Source organism: Sciurus vulgaris (genome assembly GCF_902686455.1).
Source record: "Sciurus vulgaris genome assembly, chromosome: 12".
Classification (NCBI taxonomy): Eukaryota; Metazoa; Chordata; class Mammalia; order Rodentia; family Sciuridae; genus Sciurus; species Sciurus vulgaris.
This window is the reverse complement of record NC_136473.1, coordinates 38,806,112-38,829,586: the sequence shown is the minus strand read 5'-3', so window position 1 is coordinate 38,829,586 and position 23,475 is coordinate 38,806,112. Positions and strand designations below refer to the sequence as shown.

General features: G+C 33.6%; 1 protein-coding gene across 1 annotated transcript in view; it reads right to left on the bottom strand.

Moving 5' to 3' along the window:
• Positions 1 to 23,475, bottom strand: part of CUL2 (cullin 2) — an 81,579-nt gene that overhangs the window by 6,807 nt on the left and 51,297 nt on the right. The window contains 9 exon segments of the mRNA XM_079107715.1: positions 6,845 to 6,911; positions 12,469 to 12,546; positions 12,823 to 12,975; positions 13,729 to 13,815; positions 13,922 to 14,050; positions 14,927 to 14,986; positions 15,823 to 15,930; positions 17,341 to 17,465; positions 21,177 to 21,339. Coding sequence (XP_078963841.1) covers positions 6,845 to 6,911; positions 12,469 to 12,546; positions 12,823 to 12,975; positions 13,729 to 13,815; positions 13,922 to 14,050; positions 14,927 to 14,986; positions 15,823 to 15,930; positions 17,341 to 17,465; positions 21,177 to 21,339 — 970 coding nt within the window.

Sequence of the window (23,475 nt, the reverse complement as noted above, 5' to 3'; positions counted from 1 at the left end):
CGAAAGTAAGGGGCCAATGCATCATTAACCTATTATTAAGTTCATTCTCCAATCTTTAAGAAAACTAGTTAGTTTCATATTATGCCTTTTCCTTACTGATTTTTAGCAAATTCTCAGGGATGGGTGTACATGAACTTCTTCCCACTTTTTTTTTAACACTATTTTCTTATTAGTAAGTACACAGTGGGAAGTTTGGAGAAACATGTGAGGCAGGAAACCCTAAACTTGTACAATTCATCAAAGTACTGACATAAAAAACAGAAAAGGAAAATGACAAAGGAGTGGTAATTTAACCTGTAGTATAGGGTGATAAAAAGCAAACAGACTAAAATAGAAAAAAAATATATAGATGCATGTATACTGTCTAAAAAGTAAGCCAGTCATAATTCAGGAACAATTTCAAGAAATAAGAAGGCAGAACTCTCATAATTGTTTCAAATCACTCCCCTGTATCTGTCAGCTCTTTGATCTCTTAAGGATTTTCTTTACAGAGTACTGTCAGCTAGTAACTGTTAAAGGAATGATAGAACATCAGTATTTTGTAATCAGTAAGGAAATAACTGATTCAGGGAAGGATACATTAGGTAAGGTTGTTTATAAAACAAGGAATATATATATATATATATATATATAATCTCTAACTATCACCCTTCGAATAGCCAAATAAAACTCAAAAGGTACCACAGGATAAACCAACAACAAATGAAGAATCTGACAGACCCAGAACACTGGCTATTCTACCAGACAACTGACCTGGTCTTTTAAAATAAGAAAGTGTTTTAGGGACAATGGAAGGGAGGTGGTGGGGAGAGAAAACGCAGAGACATGACAGTGAATGTAATCGGTGATCTTTTATTAGATTAGGAAGGGCCATTAAAGTCAATTCAGGACAATAAGAGAAATTCAAATTATCAACTAGATATTATGTAATATTAAGACCTCTCGTTAGGGTTAGAGAGGGGGGCAAGAATGGAGGAAGGAAGGACTGTATAGAGGGAAAAGAGGGGTGGGGGGTGGGGGGGAGGGAAAAAATAACAGAATGAATCAAACAACATTACCCTATGTAAATTTATGATTACACAAATGATATGCCTTTATTCCATGTACAGAGAAACAACATGTATCCCATTTGTTTACAATAATAAAAAAAAAAAAAAAAAAAAAAAGACCTCTCACTATTTTCAACTACTGAGAGTTACAATGAGAATTCAGTCAATGATAGAATCACTGCCTTTTTTGGGGATGGGGGGCGGTACTGGGGACTGAACCCAGGGGAATCTTACCATTGAGTTGTATTACCAGTCCTTCTTGTTTAATTTTTTAAAATATTGAGATAGGGTCTCACTAAGCTGCTGAGCCTGGCCTGAAACTTGCAATTCTTCCTGTCTCATTCTTCCAAGTTGTTGGTATTATAAGGGTATGCTACCACACCTGACTGGAATAGAGTACACTACCTCTTAAGGTCTGTGCAACAATATGGTATATCTTCCTTCCTTCCTTTTCTTTTTCTTCTTCTTCTTTTTTTTTTTTTTTTAATTTTGAAACAGGTCCACATTGCTTAGGGCCTTGCTAACTTGCTGAGGTTAGTCTTGAACTTGTGATTCTCCTGCCTTAGACTCTTGTGTCATTGGGATTTCAGATGTGCAACATGGTGCCCAACTAGAGGTATGACTTTCAATTTGACAATTTTGCCAGATTTTGACAAATAATAGCAACTACCAATGTACATAATGATGGACAGTTCATAAAGTGGTGACCTGATAGATACTTTGTACTAACTAGAAAAGTTCACTGTTTCTCAACTTGTTTTTCAGCAGAACTGGAATTCCTGCAACTTCTTGCTTTGCCACAAATAAGAGTCAGTCATATCCAGATTATGTAATGGTTTCCTTTACAGTGTCTGTATATATCTCTTCAACAAGTATGTGTGGCTCTTCATCAAATTGTTCTCTCATCATAATGCCATCCAAGACCTAGTTTATAAATTCAGTGCAATTTCCAGGAATCTTCTCATTCAATATCTCTGTCACTTCTGATATCCCAGATCTTTTACTGCTTAAAATTCTTATTTCTGTTGGTAATACACTCTCAAACAGCCTGTCCTGGCTGTCCTATTAGTTTTTGAAAATCACTTAGATCATCTACCCAAGAAGTCTTACTTCTTGGTACCTGTTTGCCACTTCCATTCCATATAACACCGGAATACCCTGGGCCTTTCCTCTCTATCAGAAACATTCAAAACATTGCACTATGACTATTTACTTATTGGCCTTCCTACTAAACATGAGTGTTTCAGAGCTGAGGATCTGTATTTTAACTCTGTCTACCTGACTTTTATAAGTACCTGGTATATAGAACACATTCTAAGCTGATAAATGAATCACAAATATAAAGATGAGGAAACAGGTTTGGAGAAGTTAAGTAATATGCTGCAGGCTATTAAGTGGTAAGCTAACACTTAACCCCAGATCTTCTGATTGTAAATTCCTCCAAATATCACTTTATATCCCATTTCCAATCATTTATAAATACTCTTGGCTTTCTAAAATACAAAAACAAAAAAAAAAAATTAAGCTGTTTCTTGGATTTTTCAATAACCTGAGGGTGCAGAAGTAGGTTAAGAAAGAAAAAAATTGATTATAATGTATGTTTTGTTAAGTGATAGGGATTCTTAACAAAAAAGAACACTTAGTGATTACTCCAGGATCTCAATCAATATTTTAAAGAAGTCTTGAACCCTTATGTCATATATGGATACTTCAATAAAAGTACTAAATATGGATAATGTTTGAGACCTTTTGTTAGATAAATAAATGCAAAATAAAAACAAAATGAAAAAAGTTCAAAGGGTACCAAGTTTCAATTAAAATGAGTAAGTTCTACTCAGAAAATTTAACACCAAAAAACAACGCAATCAATAAATGGGTAAAAGAACGAAACAAAAACTTCTCAAAAGAAGAAACACAAAAGGCCAAGAAATGTATGAAAAAAGGCTCAACTTTTCTAGCACTCAGGGAAAAGCTAATCAAAACTACACTAAGATTCCATCTCACTCCAATCAGAATGGCAAAGATCAAGAATACAAACTACAGTAAATGTTGGCAGGGTTATAGGGGAAAAGGTATACTTGTACATGGTGGGACTAGTACAACTAGTTTGGAATACAGTATGGAAATTCCTCAAAAAACTAGGGATGGAATCGCCACATGACGTAGCTATCCCATTCCTTGGTAATTTCCCCAAAAGACCTGAAATTGGCATACTACAGGAACACAGACACAGCAATATTTATAGCAACAGAATTCGTAATAGCTAAATTATGGAATTAACCCAGGTGCCCATCAGATAAAGGAATTAAGAAACCGGTGTATACAATGGGGTTCTACTCAGCCATAAAAAAAAGAATGAAATTATGGCATTTGCAGATAAATGAATGGAAATGGAAATTAGCATGCTAAGTGACATTAGCCAAACTCAGAAATTCAAAGATCAAATGTTTTCTCTACTATGTCAAAGTTAAAGTAAAAGAAAGGGGGAAAGAAGGATAAGATACTATAAAGAACCCATCAAATTCAAATTAATAAACAAGTGAAAAGGTATCTACTTTAGTAGAGGATGGAGAATGGGAGAGGGGAGGGAGAATGGGAGAGAAAAGGGAGCAATTCTGAACTGAAATCAATTTCCATGCATGTATGAGTTTGTTGGGATGAACCCAACTATTATGTATAACTATAAAGCTCTAATAATAATGATAATAATAACTTAAAAATGAATAAGTTCTAAAGATTTATTATACAGCATGGAATATACAATTAAAAATGGTATATGGTCTACTTGAAAATTAAGTAAATTTATATATTTATATAAATTTTTATACAATTTTATTGTGTAAAATTTATAATTTTATAAATTTATAATTTATAATTTTACACAATAAAATTAATATATTGTAAATGTTCTAACCATACACAAAAATATAAATATATGTTAAGGTGACATATTTTAATTAGCTTAATTTAATGATTTCACCAAATGCACATACATTAGAACATCATTTTGTATACTATGAATAAATACAATTTTTGGCTATTGTATAATAAAATTAGGAAGAAAAGAAGACACAGCTTTATCCAGTGGGTTCACTGATAGTGACAGGTGGTTTCAGTACCCAATGATTCAAAATAAGAAAAGGACTTAAAAGTTACTATCTCTTTGCAACAGGAAGAAATGATTTTGGTTCTCTTATTTGTTTGTTTGTTTTTGCAGTGCTGGGGCTTTGTGCATGCTTAGGCAAGCACCCTATCACTGAGCTATAGCTCCAGACATGGAAGAAACTGGTTTCAATTAAAGCATATGCACACAACAGTAAAACAAGATAAAGGCAGGGCACAGAGAATGCATGCCTATAATTCCAGTGGCTCAGGAGGCTGAGGCAGGAGGATCGAGAGTGCAAAGCCAGCCTTAGCACCTTAGCAATGTTTTAAGGAACTCAGTGAGACCCTATCTCTAAATAAAATATAAAAAGGGTTGGGGATGTGGCTCAGTGGTTAAGCACCCTGGGTTCAACCCCTGGTACAAAAAAAAAAAAAAAAAAAAAATTTCTGGTATCTTCTTGTGATGTAAGCCAAGTTCAAAAAGAGAAAAAAAATGTTCTCTTCCCTATTTAAAATGGTAACAATTTTCAGGTCAAATTCCAATGGCTAAAACTACATACATAAATTCCTTGTTTCTTTCTCTATACAACTCTTTGCTGAACAGCAAAACCTGAAACCCCTCAATAAAACTGTTAAGAGACAGAGTGAAATACATTAGTTTTCTTAGAAAACAAAATCTAAAACACTGGTTCAGCAAAATTTTTCTTTAAAATTAATTATATTTACTAAATGAGAAGAGAAAAAATTCACAAAATACGTAAAATGGTCAACTATCAAATGACCACTTATGAAGAATATCAAGAAACAGTTTTTAGCAATCAACAAACATATGGAAAAATGTTCAACATCGCTAGTAATAAGAGAAATGCAAATCAAAACCACCCTAAGATTCCATCTCACCCCAATTAGAATGGTGATTATCAAGAATATGAACAACAACAGGTGTTGGCGAGGATGTAGGGAGAAAGGTACACTCATACATTGCTGGTGGGACTGCAAATTAGTGCAGCCACTCTGGAAAGCAGTGTGGAGATTCCTTAGAAAACTTGGAATGGACCCTCCATTTGACCCAGCTATCCCACTCCTTGGCCTATACCCAAAGGACTTCAAATCAGCATACTACAGAGATACAGCCACATCAATGTTCATAGCTGCTCAATTCACAATAGCCAGACTGTGGAACCAACCTAGATGCCCTTCAATTGATGAGTGGATAAAGAAGCTGTGGTATATATATACAATGGAATATTACTCAGCCATAAAGAATGATAAAATTATGGCATTTGCAGGCAAATGGATGAAATTGGAGAATATCATGCTAAGTGAGATAAGCCAATCTCAAAAAACTAAAGGATGAATGATCTCGCTGATAAGCGAATGAGGACATATAATGGGGGGTGGGAGGGGTTAGCATTAGGGTTAGGGTTAAGGAGGGTGGCAAGAATGGAGGAAGGAAGGACTGTATAGAGGGAAAAGAGGGGTGAGGGGGAAGGAAAAAAAATAACAGAATGAATCAAACAACATTACCCTATGTAAATTTATGATTACACAAATGGTATGCCTTGACTCCATGTACAGAGAAACAACATGTATCCCATTTGTTTACAATTAAAAAAAAAAAAGAAACAGTTTTTTTTTATTCCAGAGTACTAAAAATCAGAATGCTCAATTTGTTCAATACTCTTGTGCAGATAATGCAATATGTACTACTAACATAATGAGCCATCATAGTCCAAGGTATAAATTAGTCAAACAAATAGCAAGTAACAGTTACTTAGATGAAATCTGTCATAGGTAAGAGGAGAAAAAAAATTTCTAATGAAAGGTTATGGCATCTGATCAATTTCCTTGTACCATTTCTTGAGAGATATTAACACATTCACCCTTTTCACACAGAGGCAAAGTTGATTGACTGCACTTTTCAAAGCACTGTTTGTCAAAAAGAAAATGTGAATGTTTGCTTTGGCTAAGTATTCAGGCAATTTAGCACAAGTGCACAAAGTGTTCAATCATATAGATATTAACCCTATTATAAATAAGTCAGCCCTTATTTTTCCAGAAAGCAGCAAAGAAAATTATTAGGGAGTGATTAAATTTTTCTTAAACTAGAATCTATTGAAAATTAATTGGGACTTATTCAAAAAAGCATTTTTTATAGCAGTTCATTACAATGTAACAAGTAAATCTCCTTATAGATCTCCTTATGGTGCTGTAAAGAGTTATTAAAATTTCTAAGGATACCTGGTATACTAAGAAAACAGGTTTCTTAGGATTATCTGACCCATCAAGTCTGTTTCTAAATAAATTTTCTAATGTCTATAAAAAGTGGTTGGTTGTAGAAATGTAGTAAGTCATTATGAAATTCAGAAACTTCCTTTAAAAACAGTAATATTATAAACAGCAGAGTTATGAAATACTATTAAAAAGTGTTGTACCATGTGAAGGCATGGTAGCTCAGTGGTACAGCACTTGCTTAGCATGCTCAAGACCTTGGGTTCTATCCCCAGGACCACTAAAAAAGAAAAACACTGTACTTGAACTTCATTATTAGTTGCTTGTATAGCAACTAGAAAGGCAGATGGAGGAAGAATGGTTAAAAACTAAAATTAGGCTACAAGAAATCTCCTTCTGTGTTAACACAATTATATGAGATAAATTTCATTAAACTAGTTATATTAAATGTAGTTTACCTGTACAGAGATAATGTAACCATGTAAGTTTCCTTCCACTGAAATGCTGGCTATAAAATAATTCAAACTGTAAAAAAAAAAGGAAAAAAAAAAATCAAATTATTTTCCAGTTATCTCATACTAAAAATGTTTTTAAAAAGTTCATGTTAGAAGACAGTTTAGCCCATCTGATATACCTTGTCATTTTTAGACATGAGTAAACATATCTGTGCAGTTCCTGAGAAAGATCATACAAATATTATCTCAGGGTTTTTTTCTGTTTGTTTGTTTTTGAGATATAATGTTACAACATGTTTAATAAAACCACCAATCTTTGCAAAATAATTTTATTTATTTATTTTTTTTTGTGCCTGGGATAGCAGCACCTTGCATTGTGACATTCCTATACATACATAAGTACTCCATCCAAGCATCGACATTAAAATCATAGTAACCAAGCACAATCATGCATGCTACTCCAGAGGCTGAGGCAGAAGGACTACTTGAGCCCAGGGGTTTGAGGACTGTCTAGGAAACACAGCAAGACTCTCCTTCCTTAAAAAAAGAGGGGAGGGGCTTAGGCAGGGGCAGAATAACTTAGCCAACTGCCTGCACAAAGGTAAACAGCCACACTGTCAGTTATTTTTCTTCTGGAATCATTTCTGCTGCACAGTAAATTGTTATTACTACCAGTATAATGTTACCAATACACCCAAGCTCTTTTAATTGAAAACCTTGTTCAGGTTTTTCCACTAAACCATATCACTAAGAAATATTACTTCTGGTATAAATTTAGAAATGACATAGTCAGTGAGTCATTATTTTTGAACAATATTAATTTGGACTTTATAAATTCTACTGACTGACTGAAGGTACCATCACATACATTTCAACATAAAAATGTCATAATTTTATTATCTCATATTTGCCAACGAATACTCTTATTGATGTGGCAGACTAATTAAGAGGTGTGTGGCTACCCTACAAAGTGTTATGTATGATTTCACTTCTACATCTAAACCCTAATCCAAAGAAAGCTTCAAAGTACTTCTCTTTGAATATTCTTTTGTTGATATTATTATGAATAATTAAATTTTATGTTCTGTTAATGTAGGTAAATCTTAAAACCTTCTTCCCTGGATTGAATGTGTAATTACTGGACATGAGTTCAAAAATAAGAGTTCATATCTTTTACAGGGATGGGAGTTTGGTTCAGTGGTAGGGTATGTGCTTAGAAAGCAAGAGACCCCGGGTTCCAATTCCCAGTGCCAAAAAAGAAAAGAAAAGAAAAACAAGAAAGAGCAAGTAAATAACATAATGGGAAAATGACTCTGAAATATGAAAAGATAAAAACTTGATTTATTTATAAAACTTAAAAAATAAACAATTGTATTCAAGTAAAAGTTCAGAATTGTACACGTTTAGCATGAAGTGCCATATATAACATACCTAAAACTTTAAGTGGCATATCAAATATATTTTGAAAGATAAATTTAAATAAAGCAGTCAGCAACACTTCATCTATCAGTTACCCTATGATCACTCCTTATAGCGAAAAGCTTAAAGCTCTAACCAAAAGAATCAGTCAATTCTTTCAGCAATTTATTCCAAGTTTATCTAGTTCTGGGAAGCTGAAATTTATTGAACATGTCTTCCCTCCAGTGGCAGAGCATCCTCCTCTACCATCACACTCATCAAACCCTATACATGATAAATAGGAAATGGTTGACACCTGGGATACTTAAGAACTGTCTTCCTGCTTTTAATCCAGACAACTAGTATGTCAGAAGAGGATTAATTAATAACCTCTTAGAGTGATAATAAAATTCAATTACAATATACAACTCATAATTTATCCATAAAACACAATTTATGGACAAAAAGCAAACCCCTTTTTTTTATTTTCTTCCTTTCTTCTTTTTTTTTTGGGTACCAGAGACTAAACTCAGAGAGACTTGACCACTGAGCCACATCCTCAGTCTTATTTTGTATTTTATTTAGAGACAGGGTCTCACTAACTTGCTTAGCACCTCACTTTTGCTGAGGCTGGCTTTGAACTTGTGACCCCCTGCCTCAGCCTCCCCAGTTACTGGAGATTATAGGCATGGGTCATGGCACCTGTCCCTAAAACATCTTTAGAAATGAGAAACTCAACCTTTGAAATGTTCTATAAACCATTTAAGTGCTGCACTAGCTTCAAGATGTATACTGCAAGCTCTAAAATTGTTTTACTTCTTTATACTCCTAGCAACTAGTACTACTCAATAAGGTTTTATTGATGATGTATGCCAAAAGGAAATATTCCTTGATTCTTAAGATTAAAATCTGATTAAAGAATCTCACATGTGCAACTAGTCAAGAACAAAAGACTCAGCTACAAATGGGATTATTATTTCATCTGTACTACAAAGAAAAAGTTGCAAGAACTTGCTTAGATTATATCGTTAAGTAATTGTATTGTCAAAGTTTAATAGTAAGAAATATATGGTGACTAAACTTCTCACTTTAAAGTAAACAAGTAAGCCAGGCATGGTGTCCCACACCTGTGATCCCAGCAACTCTGGAGACTGAGGCAATAGGATTGCAAGGTTAAGGGCAACCTCAGCAAGTTTAAAAAGAGCTGGGGATGTAGCTCAATGGTAAAACACCTTTGGGTTCAATCACCAGTACCAAAATAAATATATAAGCAAGCTAAAGGACAGCATTCTTCACATACCATTTCAGGGTTTATTAATTAAAACTCAAAAGGCCTTGAAAACTGACATTTCATATACAATAAACTTATACATCTCTAATAGCTGATTAATAAACACTAGATATTTCTTTAATATTATTTAGATTTCTGAACTAGGTTCAAAAAATATAATGATTAAGATTTACTGGTTTCAAGTGAAAAATAAATTAATTTCAAGTATACAGTTTTATTTACATAGTTTTAAGATACTTATGTGTAAAATGGAAGTAATTTTTGATAAATGGCTATATTTAAGATTAAGATGTAAAAAATACAAACCATTGCTAAGGCAAAATGAATTAATTTATATGTGAAAAACGTATACCTTTAAGTACACAAATGATCTTAATTCTATAGTTAAAAACTTGGATTAGGAGAAAAAATACAAGGATAGGGACAAAATGCTTAGCTCAGTGGTAGAGCACTTGCCTAGCATGTCCAATGTCCTAAATGCAATTTCCAGCACTGTAAAAAATAAAAATACATAAAAACAAAACATATGGATAAACTCCCTCTACTGGTAATTACAGGGAATCCAAATTGAGAGAAAAAGTCTTGAAATCATAATTTTATAGTCAGGAAAATACTTCCAATTTGTAAATGAGGAAACTAAAACCTGATGATGGTCATAAATTAATAAAGTTCAAGGAATTAAAAACTCTTCTTGGAAAATAATTACTTAACAAGAGAAGGAAAAAGACATAAAGTTAAAAGAAAACTGCTTTTGCTGGTACCCAATCCATTAATTTCAACTGGAGAAACAGGGTTTCAAAAGAGGTACGGTTTAATTATGGAGAAAGAGACTGATTCATTCCAAATGACTTTTTAGTAAAATTTCAATTAAAAAAGAAGTAAGGTTTAAGACTGTCAAAGAATGAGTGTCAATGTTCTTTCTTTTGCTTAGTCACAAGTATATCAAAATGCTTTACTGGCTACCCCAGGGACCTAGTTTACCACTTCAAAACACTTAATAACCTAACAACATGTTCTGACTATCCAATGGATGGATGCTCTTCTTCGTTATTTATAAAACAGAATGTGCCATAGTCTCTTCAAAGGAGGTATATGTACCAAATTTGACTACTGTTCTCTAAGTCTACTTGTGTGTGCTATCCTCAAATCTACAGCTGGTAATACTACCCTCCTCTACTATTACCACCATAACTATAATTTCTACTATCAGTTGCCATTTTACTATTTACTACATACCATGCTAAGTGCTTTACATGGATTATTTCATTTCATTCGTTCAATGTTCTAAGGTAATACAATTATCAGTTTAACAGAATATTAAAAAGTTACTTTCCCAAAGTCAAAGCATATTTAATCTTACAACAAACATCTGAAACCAGGAATTATGATGCAAGAGGCCACACTGTTTATTTATATAATCTTTATTTTAAAAGACAAAAATAGGGCTGCGGTTATGGCTCAGTGGTATAGCGCTTGCCTGGCAGGTGTGAGGCACTGGGTTCAATCCTCAACACCACATAAATAAATAAAATAAAGATATCGTGTCCACCTACATCTAAAAAAAAAAAATCGAAAAAAAAAAAAAGGAGAGGGGGACAAAAATAAAATATTGCCTTTTTTTTTTTTTGGTTGTTGTTGTTGGTACTAGGGATTTTACCCAGGGGTGCTTTACCACTAAGCTACATTACCTAGCCCTTTATTTTGAGACAGGGTCTTAATAAATTGCTTAGGGCCTTGTGATTTAATCCCACATATGAGGTATTCAGAATAGGCAAATTCTGAGACATGAAGCAGACTGCCTAGGGTAGAAGGAGGAGGGATGTTAGGGGAAAATGAACAGTAACTGCTAATAAATAGAGGCTTTCTTTAGGGGCAATTTTTAGGCATTGAAAATGTTCTAAAATAAATTATGGTAATGGTAGCCCAATTCTGTGCATATATGCAGGTTGAATGTTCTTAATCTGAAAATCTGAAATCTTAAATGACCCAAAATCTGAAACTTTTTGAGGCTGATATGATACCAGAACTAGAAAATTCCACACATAACTTCATATGGTGGGTCGTGGTCAAAATGCAGGTATACTAAAATCATTGTTATAAAAGTGTCTTCAGGTCATGCATATAACGTATATATGACACATAAATGAACTGTGTTTAGACTTGGTTTCATCCCCAAGATATCTTGGTATTCAAATATTCCAAAATCCAGGTGGGGGGAAAATCTGAAAGATTTCAGGTCCTAAGTATTCTTGATAAAAATCACTGACACTTTCATGAGTGAATGGTATGTTATATGAATTATACAAACAGTTTTTTTTTTTTTTTTTTTAAGATGTTCTCCATGGTTTCTTTAAAAACTTTTTGGTCAGCATTCTAGGATTTCTAGTTAGCCAAAGTGTAAAGCAATTTTACTTGAATTTCTAGCTTCAAGAACATTTTTTTCTTGTGGAATCATTTCTCATTCCACATACATTTATCTAAATTACAGGGAAGAAATAAAAATATTATAAGGGATAAATGATGTATACAAATGGCTCAAAATTCAAATGGAAAAATGGAATTAAGATTTTTTTTCTTAAATACTTGTTCTAAACTTTCTTCTAATATCAAAATTTTCTAAGTTTAAAACTGCTTAAGGACAGATACTAGATTTACTAAGAATAAGAGATACGTTGTGATAAGGAACTATTTGGATACCCTCAACATTTTAGTTTTGATACTAGAAAATGCAATAATTTATTCTTTCTAAAGGACACAGTCTCTAATTTGTAAATATATTTTTCTGGCACATAAGCCATTAAGACTTAGGGAAAATACTGAAAGTGATATAATATGAAAATAATGAAAGGGGCTGAGAGTGTAGGTCAGTGTATAGCATGTTCTTAGCATGCAAAACTAAAATTCCTTTGGTTTGTTAATGTATGTCCTGCAAACTTACCATCTGTACACTTTTTTCTAATTCCTGGGGTATTGCAAATGTAGATGAAGGAGCCTGAGTAAGAGGCCATGCACCAGCCTAGAAGGGAAAAAAACCCAAAAAACAAAGATCAACGTCTAACTTGAAAGTAAATATTTATAAAATGTTTAAATAGTTAAACCCTTTGTCCTTCCTCAAAATGTTGATAAAACTCAGAAGTATTATTACCATAGCACATTTCATTCCAAATCAGTGTAACTATGGAAGCCATAATCCATCAATTGAAATGAATGTAATGAGGTACCCAGTTATTGATCCTTTATTTCAGCATTTGAAATGATTCATAAATGCCAATAATAAAACACATATTCATACCTGTAGAACATATATTTGAAAACTAATTCCCAAATCTATTACTGTGTCTTGGTTTTTGATAAAATTGTTGAACTTATTGTTGAGATCGGCACTAACACTCATATCTGTATACATCCGATGTAGCTTGCTGGTAAACTCATAACCACAGGCTTGCTGTTAAAAAGATTCAAATATAAAAATAATAAGTCACACTGATTAATAATTGCTAATATTAGTTCTTAAAGGTCCTTGCACATATGCTTTTACATCCAAGGCCTATATTATTTAAAATCCCAAGCAGCTATTAAAAACGTCAAAAATTTCTTTCCTTTTCAAAGTAGAAGTGAAAATACATAATTATGAAATCATTTTAAAATATTAATTTTAAATATATAAACTCATACAAATCCACATAACTATTTCAATACTATAAAATGCTTTATTACTACTAGTAAGATATCTTTTTGGTTTATACAGAGCATCAAATATATGTGAAAGATTACCAGCAATATTCCAGTCACATTCGATTAAAAAAGGAGGACATTTAAGACATGTTTTTAATATCAGCTATGAAGTGATGAAAAAATTTATTTCTATGAGTTACAATGATGTACAATGAACTGAAGTTCAACTGTACTCTAATACTTGTAAAAGGAATATTTTGGTAAATTAATTTGTAAGTATATTATGAATTGTTTTAAAGATACTATCTTGGAGATCTTTCTATATCAATATACATGCAGACATTTAATCCTTTTTAATGCAGTAATTGTATATTCCCATTATATGAATACGCCAGCATACATTTAACCATCCAGTACCTACTTATGAATTATTTCCCATTATTACATATGATGCTGCAATAAACATCTTTATGTACTAGTGGAATAAGTTCTAGGGCATTGGTATGTCCAAAGCTTACATTACCTTTAACTTATTGATCATGGCTTCTTCAGAATCCATAGACATAGATAACCCATGAATTAAACGTTTTGCCAGCATTCTTGCGTAGAACTATATTAAAGAAAAAATTTTAAAGTTACTTCCTTTCTAATGATTTTAAATTCAAAAATAAACAAAGCTGTTAATTCATTTCAAAACTATTCTATTCATAACTTACCTTTTGAAAAACATCCTTATCATCAATATATTTGAAAACAGTAATGAAACTTGTAAGTTTGTCTTCTACTTCATTCTCAGTCATCCCTTTTGCTGACTTCTTTAGTAAGTTGTCACAGTACTTCGCAAGCTCAAATAGAAATTGATAATATATCTTATAAAGGGCCCTTCTGGACTTATCATGCCTCAAAGAAGGTAAAGTGGCAACAATACAAAATAAGATCAACTGATGGGATCTTTGACATTCTAATGTTTTAAAAATCATGAACATGAACTAAAATAAAATATATGTGGCAAGGTAAATTTCAAAACACAAAACATTCACAAATCAAATCAATACTGACAAAACAGTGATAAAAATAATATGTTATTGAAAGAACATCTAGGTGAAATTTTGAGAAGTTCTGTAATTTCTGACAAAGAACAATGACTTTTTAAAATCTAAGAATAACCTTGGAAGCAAGTTTCCTTTAAAAGTCACCAACAACTTACCAGCCAGATTTCCTTCTAATTTCAGATATAACAAAATCTCCATGAAAACAATGTAAATTATTTCAAAGCAGATACTCTTTTTTTGTTGTTTTCTTTTTGAATACCAGGGATTGGACGTAGGGGCACTTAACCACTGAGCCACATCCTCAACCTTTTTTGTATTTTATTTAGAGACAGGTTCTCAGTGAGTTGCTTAAGGCCTTGCCAAGCCTCCCTGCCTCAGCCTCCTGAGCCTCTGGGATTACAGGCATATGCCACAGTGCACAGTTAAAGCAGATACACTTTAAAACCCAGACTTTGTAAAATGAAATGTTTTCCTCCAGTTATTTCTTAAGAAAGGGTACATGGCCTACTGTGCTCCTTACATAAATGCTAACTTATATATGATGTAGATAATAATTTTTAATCTATTTTTTCTAAAAAATGCTACCAAAAATTAATGAGATTCTGCTCAGCTTTCCTTTTCAAATACTGACTTTTCTTAAAACTATATTTACACAACCATCAAACTTACCAATTCAGGTGCTTTGCAGACAGACTTGGGTTCTCTGTAATTTACAACTGATGTAAGGGCCTAAATAGAAAACAGGTGCATAATTAGATACCAGTTAATAGGGCAAAAGTTCAGGTGGTTCAATATATGCTATAATTGATGTCCAAAAAACCCATCTGTTATGATTTAATCTTAAATGTTCCCCAAGGGCCAAGTGTTAAAGACCTGGTAGCCAGCCTGTGACACTGGTGGATGGGGGCAGAACTTTTAGGAGGTAGGGCCTTGTAAAGGCAGCTAGGTCACGGGGGCATGCCCTTGAAAGGGATATTGAGAAACTCTTCCCTGCTTCCCTAGCCATGAGGTGAGTATGTTTCCTCCACCACATACTTTCACCATGATGTTCTTGCCTTGCCAAATGTCCAAAAGCAAACAAAGCCCCCATTCCTATTACCAGGTATTCGTTATAACTCAGTACTAAAATTTGAACACAAGATAAATAAAATAATGCTATTTAAAAAACCTTACAAACTTCCAATCCAGATAATAACGTTTGTGAACTATTTTCCCCATTCAAATATTATTTAAAATAGCCTACATATTACATGTGAAGAAATAATCAGTATTGAAGAATATTAAAATTATGCATGCATTTTCAGAATATACTAGTTAATAGGCAATTCTGCTTATATAGCATAATAATAGGACATTACACAGGCATTCAGTTTAACAATTCATTTAATAAGTTAAAACTTATGTTATTCCTATTTCAACTTTCACATTTAAGTTAGTTCCTTAAGGTTAATCTCCACATCCAGATCAAAAATCTCCTATTTAGAAGCCTAATCCTGGCACTGCCTAATAAATGATAGAGAATTTTATATACATCTAATATGTATACATATATGTTAAAAAGTTACCTTATCCAATGCACTCATAAAGTGTTGATCACCATTCAAAACAGTGTTGATAAGTTGAACAAATTTACCATGTACTTCCAAAACTGACTCCACAAATAGTGTTGGCATCTAAATTTAAATATAAAATACAAAATATAAAACCACCTTTAAAAAAAAAATCAATAATACAATTAGTGTTGTTAAAGACTTAAGAGTAATGTTTACCCCAAGCAAATTATGTTTTCTTCTCTCTCTCTCTCCCTTTCTCTCTCCTGTTTCTTACACATACACACACACGCTCCTGCTCTCCTCCACCTCAGAAAGTTTTAGTTACAATGGTCTTAGAAATCTAAAACTTTGCTGTTGAAATTCACTGTTGTCATTCACTTCTCTCAAATGAAACAACCAAAAGCACATTGCTCTCTTATGTTGAACATAGTATCTTAAGGGTAATAGAATAAATCTTTGAAATATCAGATCTATCACTTTCATAGAGAATTATATAAACAAAGACTAGCTGCAAGGTCACTAAGAGCTGAAAGAGAGAGAACAGTGGAAAAAGCCAGCATCTCTAAGACTAGATACCCCTGGAACTGGACTGTATAACCCCTTACATACTCAGAAGGGGGAAGAAAAAAGAAAAGCTAATAGTGCAAAAATGAGTTTCCCTCTGAATGGAGACAACTGGAGAAGTTGGTATCTAAGGTTTAACAAAGTTAGTTGACTTGAGTCTGCTACAAATGTACTGTTACATTCCCATCTTCTAGCCGTGACACCAGACTCCATTCTTCTATGCTCAATGTCATTCAATACCCTGACTCTATAAACCTAATAATAAAAACTAAGAAACCTATTAAATAACAGAATAACAAACTTAAATAACACAACAGTCCACAAAATCGGAAAACTTATGATTTACCATGGCAAGATGTAAAAACTAAGAATTATTACTTGCTAAAGACAAATCTACTACACCAATAATCAGCATCTAAAAAGCATTTTTAAGCAAGATGTCCATACACAGATAACTATGTTAAAGATGATGAGCATACAGTTCTATTAAGGTAGAAATGCCATTCCATGTTATATTTACCTTATTGTCAATCAATACTAATAATAACAAAAAGGCAGTCTAACATAGTAAGAACATTTTTTAAAGAAAGGCAATTTGTAAATTGTTATTTGGTTCACAAAGTACTCTTGAGAAGGTATTATTAGGGATAATAATACCTAGCATATTTTGGACAGCAAATATTATGTAGGGAAGACTTTTAATTTGCCAATTACAAAGAAACATGTACAAACAGCCAAATTTTTCTGTGAGAAGTTAACTGTCAAGTGAACATCAGTATGGCTAAGAAGCAGCCTATCTCTTTCAATGGTTTTAAATAAATGGGTTTGACAAATTTTAGGTTTAAAACAGTTAGATAAAGTTATTTTTATTTGATGACTTTTTCTTTCCTCTGTTAACAAAAGAAAAACTCAGATAAATATGAATAAGAAAAAAAAAAACTTTCCAGTTCCTTATACATAACTCACATTTTCCTGAGTAAGGTTACTGGTTGCTCTAAGGCCCTCATCATGGATATGATTTTGCAGCTCCTGAATCATATGAGGTAAACCAGTGGACACAGCACGGAGTAAGACATACATATTTGCCATGTCTGAGGAGGAAAATAAATTTAATTATTAAAATTCTTGGATATTTTAAAATTAGTAGGTAATACTTAGCTCAAAATGCAAGAGTACAAAAGAGTATGTAGGTAACATCCCCCTAACCCCATCCAGTCTTATCTCCCAGCCACCCAGTCTCCCTCCTCACAAGAAAGCAATGTTAGTTTTTTTATCCTTCTAAAGATGTATGCACATTCAAGAAAATATACATATACATGTTCTATGTATTAATATAAACATACATGCTTTTCACCCTGATCCTTTTTATACAAAGAGTACAATGGATTTTATGCATTTTTGCAGCCGCAAAACATTTTAACTTAAAGATATTTTATATTAGTACATAGAGCATTTCCGCATATTTTGAAATTGCAGAGTACTTCATCATATGCACATATTACATTTACTTAAAACGACAGAAACTCAGATTGTTTTCAATCTCTTGATATTAATGATCTTGTATATGGGCAAGAATATCTGTAGCATAAATCCTGAAAAGTGGGATTACCATGTTGATCATATAGGCAGTCCCTTCAAAACAGAGATGCCATTTACAGGAAATTCCCTTGCCAAGAAAGTATCATCAAACACTTTAATCTCTGACAATGAGAGGTGAAAAATAATGTCTCAATGTAGTGATTTTAATTTTAAACTTTTTATTGAAGTATATACAAAAACAGAAAAGTATGCCAATCATGAGTACAATTCAGTGAATTATCACAAGTTAACACACAAGACACCCATATAATCACACTCAGGGTTAAGAAACAGACTTAAGCCAGGTGCAGTGGCACACGCCTGTAATCCCCCCCAAAAAAAAGAAAAAAGAAAAGAAACCAACTTAACCAATACCCATAAACTCCCTTTATGCATCCTCCCAGTTGCTACTCTTGCTCCTCTGCCAAGGTAACCCCTGATGTGACTATTAAATCATAGATTAATTTTTGAACTTTCAGTAAAAATGGAATCACACATTCTACCATGGTTAGTCATCTTTTGTTCAAAATAATACTTATAAGGATCATATAGGCTGTAATTAGCATTAATCTGTTCATTTCTATACTTCTCTGTAATATTCCATTATATGAATATACTGTATTTATCTATTCTATTGTTACTGGACATTTGAGTTGCTTCCAGATTAGAGCTATCACAAATAATGTTGCTATGACATTCTTGTACATATCTTTCAGTAAATACCTACATGCATGGGGTAGGAGTTATACACCTAGAAGATCTGCTGGATAATAGAATATGCACATATTCTGCTTTAGTGGTATCAGTTTTTCTAAGTGGTTCTATCAATATATTCTCTCATTCCAGTACACAACAAAATCCTGATATCTACAGACTTCCAAATACTTATTTTCATTCTTTTAAATTGTATATCAAATTATAAAGATATATTGATATCTTACTGTGGTTTGAATTTGCATTCCCCTAATTTAATGAGATTGAAATACCTTTTTATGTGTATAGACCATTTGTATAGCTTCTATTCTGCAATGCCTGTTGAAGTTTTTGTCCAGTTATATTCTGGTTGTAAATATTTTCCATTCACTACAACTATATTAACCTATGACTGTCCTTTTTTAAAATTTTTTGTTGTTGTTGCAGAGGGTCAGTACCAGGGATTGAATGCAGGGGCACTCAACCACTGAGCCACACTGCCAGCCCTATTTTGTATTTTATTTAGAGACAGGGTCTCACTGAGTTGCTTAGCATCTTGCCGGTTGCTGAGGCTGGCTTTGAAGTCAAGATCCTCCTGTCTCAGCTTCCTGAGCTGCTGGGATTACAGGCAGGCGCCACCACACCTGGCTGACCTATGACTGTTTTTGATGCTCTGGTTGTCTTTTAATGGTCTTTTCATGTTCCAAAGTTTTTCATTTTAAGGTAGTCTACTAGATTAATCCTTCCTCAACTGTTATGGCTTTTTGTGTCCCATTTAAAATATCATTCCCTACCATAAAGTTATAAAGATACTCCCCTATATTATCTTCTAGAAGTGTTACTGTTTTACCTTTCACATGTAGATAAAAAACACCTGTGAACTGATTTTGTATATGGTGAATAAGGTAGAGATCAAATTTCTTTTTCTTAGCAAATGGATATCCAATATCTGACTCAGCATTATGTATAGAAAAGACTCCCTTTCATTCACTGCTCTGTGGAACTACCTGGTTTTTGTTTGTTTTTTTGGTACTGATGATTTAGTCCAGGGGCACTTTACCTCTGAACTACATCCCTAGGTCTTTTTATTTTTGAGAATGGATCTCTCTAAGTTGCTGAGGGACTTTATCAAGTGTTTACATATGCATGGTCTGTTTCTAGGCTGTTTCACTTCAATGGTCTATCTGCCTATCCTTATATTAATGCCTTACTGCATGACTTTGGTTTTGTAAGTCTTGCTATCCTGTAAAAGTCTTTCTAGCATGCTCTTAGATCATCTTGGAGCTGGGCATGGTGACCCACTCCAGTAATCCCAGAGAATGGGGAGGCAGAGGCAGGAGGATTGAGAGTTCAAAGCTAGCTTCAGCAACAGCAAGGTGCTAAATAACTCAGTGAGACCCTGTCTCTAAAGAAGGATAAGAAGGATCTCAAAATAGGGATGATGTAGGTCAGTGATAAAGCCTGCCTGGGTTGGTATGTAGGAAGGAAGGGAGGAAAGAAGGGGAAGGAAAGGGAAAGGAAAGGAGGGAGGAGGGAAGGAGGGGGGTGGGAGGAGAGGAGGAAGGGAAGAAGGAAGGAGGGAAGATCATCTTGGCTATTCTTAGGGCAAGAGGACAATTTTCAGAATTTAACAAAAAGTGGCAAGGTGGAGGAGGTTACATTAGATTGCAGTGGGTTTATAAATTAATGTTGCTTTCATCAATGTTTACTTTTCTATAGAGGTCTGGCATACATGTCTTATGTTTATTCACTTGCTGTTCAATAATATTTTTTGTGTATGGTACCAGAGATTGAACCTAAGGGTGCTCAACCACTGAGCCCACATCCCAGCCCTTTTATGTATTTATTTGAGACAGGGTCTCATAAGACTGCTTACAGCCCTGATAAGTTGTTGAGGTTGGCTTTGAACCTGCGATTCACCTGAGCTGCTAGTAGTATAGGCATGCGCCACCACGCTTGATTTGTTCCGTAATTCTTAGTACTATTTTCGCTTCTTCTGAATCTTTTTTTTTTTTTGGTGATAATTACAATTATGTGGTAGTATCACACTATATTTTTATTTTTTTACTTCCCCTGTTTTGAATTGAGTATGCATCTCTTCACATATTTAAAATCTACCCACATTTCCTTTTCATAGTCTTTGCCTTTATTCCCAGTGTAATTAGGAACTAATATATTAAAGAAAGTAGATTCTGTGATATACAACATATACAAACATTTTCCCAGTTTTTCTTTTGACTTTAGAATATACTTTTTGAAAATAAACTTTTCCAAAGGTCTTTCAAAATGCAGTAATAATCTGCAAATAAGGTATATGGAATATTTTAAAGATATCAAAATATACGATTTAAATACAAGTGGGGGTGGAAGATGATATTAAAACTGGGACTAGGGATATAGCTCAGTTGGTAGAGTGCTTGTCTGGCAAGCACAAGGCCCTGGGTTCAATCCCCTGCACGGGAGATGGGGGGTGCGAAGGGAGTGGGTTTATGCTTTAATTTCTACTCACAGTTATGTTTGCTATCACTTACCATTTTTTTTCTCTTGTCGAATAATATTATGACATTCTGCATGTAAGAACTGTAAGTGGTCTGCTACCATTCGTTGCTGACATTCATGAATCACTTTAGTATATGAACTTGGATGTAAGTATTTTCGACATCGAATTTCTTCATCTTTTAATCTACCTAGAACCTATAAAAATATATTCTTAAAATAATAAACTACTAAGTTTCTGCAAGGAAAAGTCTGTAACATCAGTAAGTCATTCAGGTAGCTAAAATTTTAATGGCTCTATAAAACACAGCAAAGATAATAACGTTTACATACTAATTTAAACCCACAAACCATAAATCACTTCAAAGTTTTATTTAAGCTACCAGTGTTCACCACATTCCACCAGTCTTATAAAAAGAATAAAGTTAAATGGTCTGCCTACTGTCTTTATTTATTAACCCTAATCTTCATGTTATATGGAAACTTAGCATGCAATAGGAAAAGCTGGTAATGATTAATAAACACCAGAATATTTGGTTTCTATATGAATATTTAACTACCAAACTAAAATTAGTTACATCAAGTAATTAATTTACCTTGGTTTCTGCTCTTACAAAATGGAAACATATAGAGTATATACATGATCATTAACTATGATAAAGATTTCATTAAAAATTTTAAAAGTCAAAACATCCTTAATCAGAATCAAATAGGTCAATTAAGACTTTATGGGACTGGAGACACAGCTCAATGACAGACTGCTTACCTAGCATGCACAAAGACCTAGGTTCAATTCCCAGCACAAAAACAAAACAAAAAAGACTTTTACAAAAGCATTAAGCCTGCTATGGTGGTGCATGCCTGTGATCCGAGACTAGGAAGGCTGATCATAAGTTCAAAGAGAGCCTCAGCAACTTAGTGAGGCCCTTAGCAACTCAGTGAGAGCCTGTCTCAAAACTGTGTCAGGGGGAGCTGCTGGGGATGTAGCTCAGTGGTTAAATGCCCCAGGGTTCAATCCCCATTACCTGCCCCCAACATGCACAAAAAAAGAAAGAAAAAGAGGTACAAAGCAATACTCTGGTCAACATTAATAACTAACTAATAAGAATGATATGCAAAGAATTTGACTAATTTAATCACAAAACAACCAATATTATGATGAAATTTATATTAGCATGGCACATATACATACAAGTATATAGACTCAGAAGACATTATGTGATGTCTCTGATCCTAACTAGTCTCATGGAATTATGTACATTTGACTATGTGAAACTTGGGCTGCCTGGTGATGCTGGGAAGGGAAATCATTTCTGGACACCTGATTAGATATCTTTCAAGGAAAATGAGGCTCAAGACTGTGGAGGGTCCCATTAAGTCAAAGTTCAGGGCAGTCATTGAAATTAAGGATCAGCAAGAAGGTACTTAGATTAAAAAGTTTTCATCACATATTTAATCAACTGAGAGTCATTTTGGTCAAAAAATCTTTTGATCAATATACAATTAAAAATAGCCCTTAAAAATTAAACCTAGGCTGGGCATGTTGACACTTGCCTGTAATTCCAGCAGCTAGGGAGGTTGAGACAGGAGGATTTCGAGTTCAATGCAGCCTCAGCAAAAGTGAGGTGCTAAGCAACTCAATGAGACCCTGTCTCTAAATAAAATACAAAATAGGGGCTGGGGAAGTAGCTCAGTGGTTGAGTGCCCCTGAGTTTAAACCCCAGTACCATCGCCACAACAATTCAACCTAATAGTGACTTATGGCATAGTATGTGACTTTAAACAGTTTACTAGATTACTAAATGCAACAGGAATTAGAGTGTAGTTGCAGGAGGATCAAAGAAGGGAAGAAGTAAAATAATGGCAACCTGGGGAAAGGAGGTGCATATCAAAGGAAAGATAGATTAGGTTGGATTGCTCAATACAGGTCTTCAAATAGCCATAATACCATTGGTAGATGGGGGAAAAGCCAAAACTAGAGCAGAGAAAAGGGGCAGGGCTATACTAAAGAGTCTGTTCGTTAGCATAATACATAGTGATCAATTCTAGGACTTCAGCATTTGAGGTAAATATGGTTTACTGCCATTTTCTATAATGAACTATCAAAAACCATTTTCTGAACCTAGTTTCAATGCCCTACAATTTTTTTAGCACTTTGAGATATAATTTAACAATTTAAAATATGTAATTGGTATGTTAATATAATATTAATACACAATGTTTTTAAAATCACATTGAAATTATATTTCCTTATTTGCCACGTTAGCCATTTTCAGGTGCAATTCATGTAGCATTAATTACATTTATAAAGTTGCATAGCCATCCCCACTGTCT